Here is a 7,113-nt window from a genome sequence, read left to right on the forward strand (position 1 = left end):
TATTTGCTTCTTTATAAGCATGGGGTTTCTTAACCTTTGGGGGATCCTAGATCCGTTTAGCAGACCGGTGAAGCCCCCTTTGTATAATAATGTTTGTAAATGAATAAAATAAGACATTTAGGATTTAAAGGGAAACCAGTTATACTGAAATAGTTATTTTAAAATTTTTTTTACAAGTTCAGTGATCCTGGAACAAGGAGTCCTAGACTAGAGAATTTCTAAGGTCCTTTTCATCTTTAATTTTATGATCTCTCAGAGATCTATTTCCTCATTTGGCCCTCTCTGAGGCAAAGTAAAACAGGGATAATTCACTCCCTACCTTAGAGATTTGTTGTGCAGAAAGTGCTTTGCAAATGTTGAAAGAATCCTGACTGGTCATTTCTCCTTTTTGGACTTCAGTTTCCCTCTCAGTAAAATGGAAGAGTTGGATTATATGGTTTTTGAAGTTAACTTCTAGCCTTTATGTGTATGTAGGACAAAATGAAAATTAAACTCTTTAATTTCTCAGTTAATGGGACATTTCAGTTAAAAGGAGGTGTATGGATTATTATGCCCATTTTTTATTTCAACTTGTGGGCATAGACAAAATCCATAGATAGAGGCAGTTACAAAAGGGCACATTTTTTTCTGACCAATGACATATTGGTGAGAAGTTGTAGCTTGAAAAACAAATGTCACCACCCCGATTAACTTTTTTTCACCCAAAAGATGATACAGTGGAGATTGAGTGCCAGGCCTGGAGTTAGTGAGACTCATCTTCCTGAGTTCAAATCTGGCCTGAGATGATTAGTAGTTGTATGACCCTGGGCAAGTCACTGAACTATGTTTGTCTCAGTTCTTTATTTGTAAAATGAGCTGGAGAAGGAAATGGCAAACCACTCCAGTATCTTTGCCAAGTGAACCTCAAATAAAACAAAATATTCCAAATTTCAGCCCCCTCGGTGTTGCTATTGAGAAAAAACTGAGGCACATTTGGGCCCATGACCTACCAAACACAAACAGTACCACAGTGATATTGCTGACTTCCAAATAGAGTAGGGCTGTAGAAAGGCAAAATAGGGACCAGACATGTGTCATGGGAATGGTGGACTCCTGGAAAGTAAGGTACATGGTATATATTCATGTATGCGGTAGGGTGGGGGGGGCAGGAGGAGGGTCATGATTCAAAATGAAGAAACTCTTGATGGGCCTTCTTAATCCCTGAGATAGTGACAAAGAGGGAAAAAATCACCAGGCACATCAAGAACCAAATCAAAGGTTCCTCTTGCTGAGACTGAAAATGTCTAAGAAAGTTTTGAGTGCCTTGGATGTGAGATTTCGAGGGAAAAAAAACCTGAGGCCCATCCAGGAGAGATGATTTGCTCAAGGTCACATTTAGGATTCTAGATTTATAGCTAGAAGAGACCTCAGAGACCATCTAGTCCAACCCTATCCTTTTACAGATGAAGAAACTGAGGTCTAGGAAGGGGAGATATTATGCCCCATGTCACATGTAGAATCCTAGATCTATGGCTAGAAGGGACTCCAGAGTCTAATCCAACTTACTCATTTTATAGAGGAGGAAACTGAGGACAAAAGAGATTAATTGATGCCCAAGATCACACTGTAAGATTTTTGAACCTAGGTCTTTTGACTGTAGAATGGTCTCTTTGTTCTATTCTGTACTGTCTCTCTTGGATGGTGATTAGAGCCAGGTGGCTGGTGGGGAGCAGTGTCAGAGGTTAGGTAGGAATGAATACTGCTGATGATTTTTCGGACTCTCCTCACTTAGATAATGCAATCCAGTCACATGGAGGATGGTAATATGACCACAGTGAGAGACTTTGTACTCTGGGGGATTTCTGAAGACCCTGAGCAGCAAAAACTCCTGTTTAGTCTCTTCTCACTCATGTACACCATAACCTTGGTCGGCAACCTGGGCCTCATCTTTCTCATCAGAATCTACCCCAAGCTCCACACCCCCATGTATTTCTTTCTTAGCAACCTTTCCTTCCTTGATTCTTGCTACTCTTCAGTCACAGCTCCCAGAATGCTGGCAGATTTGCTCTCCAAGGACAAAGTAATTTCTTTTTCTGGGTGTATGACACAGCTTGGCTTGTTCATTGTCTTTGCCACTGCAGAACTTTACCTCTTGGCCTCCATGGCTTATGATCGCTATGTCGCCATCTGTAACCCACTGCTTTACCCTGTACTCATGTCCTCTTGGGCCTGCACTACCCTTGTGATTGCTTGCTATATTGCTGGGATCATCAATTCTTTGACAGTAACGAGTTCTATATCCAGGCTCTCCTTCTGCAGGGCCAGCATGGTCAAGAGCTTCTTCTGTGACATTCGGCCACTGCTGGCTCTATCTTGCTCTGACACAGAGGTCTGTAATATCCTGGTCTTTGCCTTTGGGGCCTTTATCCAGATGAGCTCACTACTTGTAATTGTGGTCTCTTATACATTCATCATCACTGCCATTATGAGAATCCGTCTTGCTGAAGGCAAACGCAAAGCTTTTTCCACCTGTGCCTCCCATTTGACTGCTGTCAGCCTGTTCTATGGGACACTTATATTCATGTATTTACGGCCTACTTCCAACTCTGCCTCAAATCAGGACCAAGTGGTCTCTATCTTTTATACAATGGTCATACCTATGTTGAATCCTATTATCTATAGTCTGAGGAACCAGGAAGTGAAACAGGCCCTGAAGAAGATCCTATATAAGGACTCTCCTATCCAGGCATAATCACTGATTTATCTAAACAAGACAACTATTATATCTTCATCCAGTTGTAACTTCTTGATTAATTCATGGCAATAATAAAAACAAAATAATTTGCATGTGGTGACTGCAGTTGAAAAAAATCAACTTTACAGATCTACAGAGGGAGAGACATGTTTAGAGAGCAGTTTATCTGGATTTAGGGGGTCTACGTAGACCAGAACCTTAATGTAATATAATATGATATGAAAGATTAAAATGAGAAATTCCTGATGCAATCTCAGGCTCCATTAAGAGAGATATAATATCCGGGATTATCTTGCAGTTCTCTGTCCTGTCTAGATCACATTTTTAGTACCATGTTCAGTTATGAATACCATACTTTAGGCAAGACATTTATAATCTGTAAAATGTGTGGCAAATGCAGGGAGAGGTGGCAAACAAGATGGCAAAGGGATTCAAGTTCATACTACAACATAGGTAAGACCATACTATATATATTTCATACTATATGAAAACTGTTTTAAGGAATTAAAGATATTTAACATAGAGAAGGGAAGACTTGCTGGGGGCATAGGGAGCATGCTAGCCATCTTAAATATATGGATATCTAATTTGTGAAAGGGAGATTTTTCTGTTATAATAATAGAATTCAAAAATCCATATTAATTGTATCGTGATTTTTTTCATATTTAATAAAGAATCCCCTTGATAATTTAATTGGTGTGGCATAAAATCTATAAACTAATTTGAGCTATATAAACATTTTTTACATATTGGCACAGTCTAGTCATGAACACTGAACATACTTCTACTTATAGGTCTCCCTTAATTTCTGTGGAAATCGTTTTGTAGTTGTATAAGTTCTCTGTGTGTCTACGTAGTTCTTTCCCATATATTTAATGCAGTTCATTGTTATTTTAAGTGGAACTTCTCTTTCTAGTGTTCCCTCTTGATTTCTTAATAATATACAGAAGTGCTAATGATTTTGTGTCTCCTAGTTTGCCGAAAAGCTATTGTCTTGATTGCTTTGGGTAAGGGGCGGGGCATGATTTCCTAGGAGTTTCTAAGTAGACTGCCAAATCATTTCTCTTGATATGTTCTGTACTAGATTTTCCAAGTATCTGGTTTCACAACCTAGGACTCATTCTTATATCTTTACTCTTTTATGCCCCATATCCAATCATCATATCATAGATCTAAAGGTCATTTAGTCCAGTACTCTCATTATAAAAATGAGGGAAGTGAGACCCATGTATGATTAACATTATGTTGGGCAATGTCACACAGGTAGAATGTGGTAAAGGTGGAATTTGAGTCCATGTCCTCTGATTCCAAAGCCAGTCTTCTTTCTGCTGACCAATGCAGTCTCCTGATTATTTGCCAAGTTTTCTTTATTTGATCTCCTCAATACTGTTTTTAGCTTTTCCCTCTCTACTCATATAACCACCATTCCAGTTCAGTCCCTTATCTTCTCTCACATATACAATAGCCTCCTAATTGGACTCCTTACTACAAACCCCTGCTCTCTCCAGTCCACACTGCCAACATGATATTCCTAAACCACAGTTTGGACCTCATCATTCTGTTTCTCCAAAGTTCTGGGGACTCTCTATTGCCATTAGGATAAAATACAAACTCCTCCATTTGGAATTTAAAGCTATTCATAATATGGTTCCAGTCCATATTCACAGGGCTATTAGACCTTCCTTTCCTTCATGTACTCTTTACTCTGATCAAACTGGACCATGTGCTTTTCTTCTAATACAACATCCCATCTCCCATCTCTGGACCTTTTCTTTTCTTTTCTTTTCTTTTCTTTTCTTTTCTTTTCTTTTCTTTTCTTTTCTTTTCTTTTCTTTTCTTTTCTTTTCTTTTCTTTTCTTTTCTTTTCTTTTCTTTTCAACTCTTGCATTCTGTCCCAGAATTCACACTAAAATATTGGTTCCAAGGCAAAGAATGGCAAAGGCTAGGCAGCTAGAAAGTGGTGTCTGAGGTCAGATTTGAACGCAGGACCTCCCATCTCCAGGCTTGGCTCTTTATCCACTGAGCCATATAACTGCCCCCCATTTCCAGACATTTTCAAGGCAGCTCCCTGAAATGTACTATTCTCTCATATCTGCCTCTTGGATTTCTCATTCCCTTCAAAACTCAATTAAAGGGTCATCTCCTAAATGAAGCATTTCCTGATTCACCTGGCTTCTAGTGCCCTCTCAAATAAATTTGTATTTACCTTGTATGAGAGAATACAGATATAAAACATTCTGTAAACCTTAAAGCACAATGCATTTTTTGCTATTGCTACTACTACAACTACTACTACTGCTGCTGCTGCTGCTACTATTATTATTATCATCATAATCAGTATATATATTGTTTTTTTCTTAATAGAATGTAAGGGCAAGGACTAATTTGCTCCTGTCTTTATATCTCCAGGAACCAGTCCAGTGTCTGGCATATAGTGGGCATTTAATAAAAAATTGTTGTTTGTAATTGGCTGGTTAATATTTTTCATAAAAATTAGAAATAGTTAGTTGAGATTGTCCACAGAAGGAATTAATATTTTCCTTTCATTGGCAAAAGTAATTCTCTTCATTTAATTTTCCTCTTATTGACACAGCTGACATTTTAAGTGTAGTCAGAAAAAGAGACTGAATATCCTTGCTCCATCCCTGATCTTATATGGAGAGCTTCCAGAATTTCTCTTTTACAAATAATGATAGGTCTTAGCTTTAATTAAACCTTTTCAATCATATTACAGAAAAGTCATTCCATCTCTTTGCTTCCTAGAATTCTTAACACGAATGAATGCTGTATCTCATTAAAGACTTTTCTGCATCTACTGATATGATCATGTCATTTTTGTAACTTCTTTTATTAATATGACTAACCAGACTAATTGTCATATTAATGTTGAAAAATGCTTATATTCCTGATTCAAAAAAAAAGCCACTTAATTTCATGTCTGATTAGCATCATGATCCTGGAGTAAGTGGTTCTTTGTATAACCTTGGGTCATTGCAGCAGAATAATTCCTTTGTGACTAAGCATATGATTTTTCATACTGAGCTATAAGAGAGAATAAAAAGCATGATATATTTATAACTTCTTATAATAAAAATAATAGCTAGCACAGGACTTTACAAATAATATTTCAACTTGATCTTCATAATAACCACAGAAGGGATGTGTTATTATTATCTCCATTTCACAGATGAGGAAATCTAGGCACAGAGAAATTAGTGACCTGCTTAGGGTCACACAGATAATGTGTCAGAATCTAGATTTGAACTCAGGACTTCCTGATGTCAAGTCCAGTGCTCTATGCACTATGACACCTAAATGCCTTCTTCTTCTTAGGGATTTCTGGAAGGGCATGAGATATGGAATGCAGAGTTAGAGGATGTACCTGGAGTGGACAGGATATATCTGCCCTAAACCTTCCCAATTTTCCCTGTCACTATCCCCCCCCCCCCCATGCAACTGCTCCTGATTAGGGGTAGGTGCACAGGGATTTTACTGGAATAAAGGCACAAATTGAGTGTCTAGAGAATTAAGTATCACCCATTTCTTTTGTGGCAGTCCAGAATGACAGTCATTTTAATTTCTTCCCCAGTTCTTCAGTGGTCCATTTTTAAAAAATAAAACAATTTTCTAAAATATTTAACAGAAAAGCAAAGTTTAAAAAAATACCTAAATCCCTGAGTTAGTCTCCTATGCATCCTTCCTCTTTAGCCACACATGTTTATTTACCATGGCCTTCTACATTCTCCAGTACTCATATTCTCTGCATTACATCCACTGTATTGGGTGAACAGGCCCTCTCTAGGGAATTTACACCAGGACATAGACAGAGTTGCCAACATTGTGCTCTTCAGTGAGATGAATTAACTGTGTGGTACAGAGGCAAGAATAATGGATTTGGAATCAGAAGACATAGGTTTGAATTATGACTATGCTCCTTGTTGGCTTTGTGACCTTGGGTAAGTCACTTCAATCCTTTGGGCCACAGTTTCCTCCTTTGTAAAATGTGAGGTCTTGACTAGATGATTTCTTTTTTTTTTTATTCAATGACCTTTATTTTATTTTATTTTAAATTTTATTTAGTCAATTTAGAACATTATTCCTTTGTTACAAGAATCATATTCTTTCCCTCCCCTCCTCCCATCCTTCCCATAGCCAACACTCAATTCCACTGGGTTTTACATGTGTCCTTGATCAGAATCTATTTCCATATTATTGATGTTTACAATAGGATGATCGTTTAGAGTCTACATCCCTGATCATATCCCCCTCGATCCATGTGATCATGTTTTTCTTCTGTGTTTCTACTCCCACAATTTTTCCTCTGAATGTGGGTAGTGTTCTTTCTCATAGATCCCTCCAGGTTGTTCAGGATCACTGCA

At 37.9% G+C, this 7,113-nt stretch overlaps 1 protein-coding gene across 1 annotated transcript; it reads left to right on the plus strand.

Annotated features, from left to right (window-relative positions):
* Positions 1-1,804: 1,804 nt before the first annotated feature.
* LOC100022354 (olfactory receptor 1019-like) lies at positions 1,805-2,731 on the plus strand. The gene has a single exon (XM_001374191.4). The coding sequence runs from the start codon at positions 1,805-1,807 to the stop codon at positions 2,729-2,731; it is 927 nt and encodes a 308-aa protein (XP_001374228.3).
* Positions 2,732-7,113: the final 4,382 nt, after the last annotated feature.

This window comes from Monodelphis domestica, chromosome X, assembly GCF_027887165.1.
Source record: "Monodelphis domestica isolate mMonDom1 chromosome X, mMonDom1.pri, whole genome shotgun sequence".
In the NCBI taxonomy this organism is placed as follows: domain Eukaryota; kingdom Metazoa; phylum Chordata; class Mammalia; order Didelphimorphia; family Didelphidae; genus Monodelphis; species Monodelphis domestica.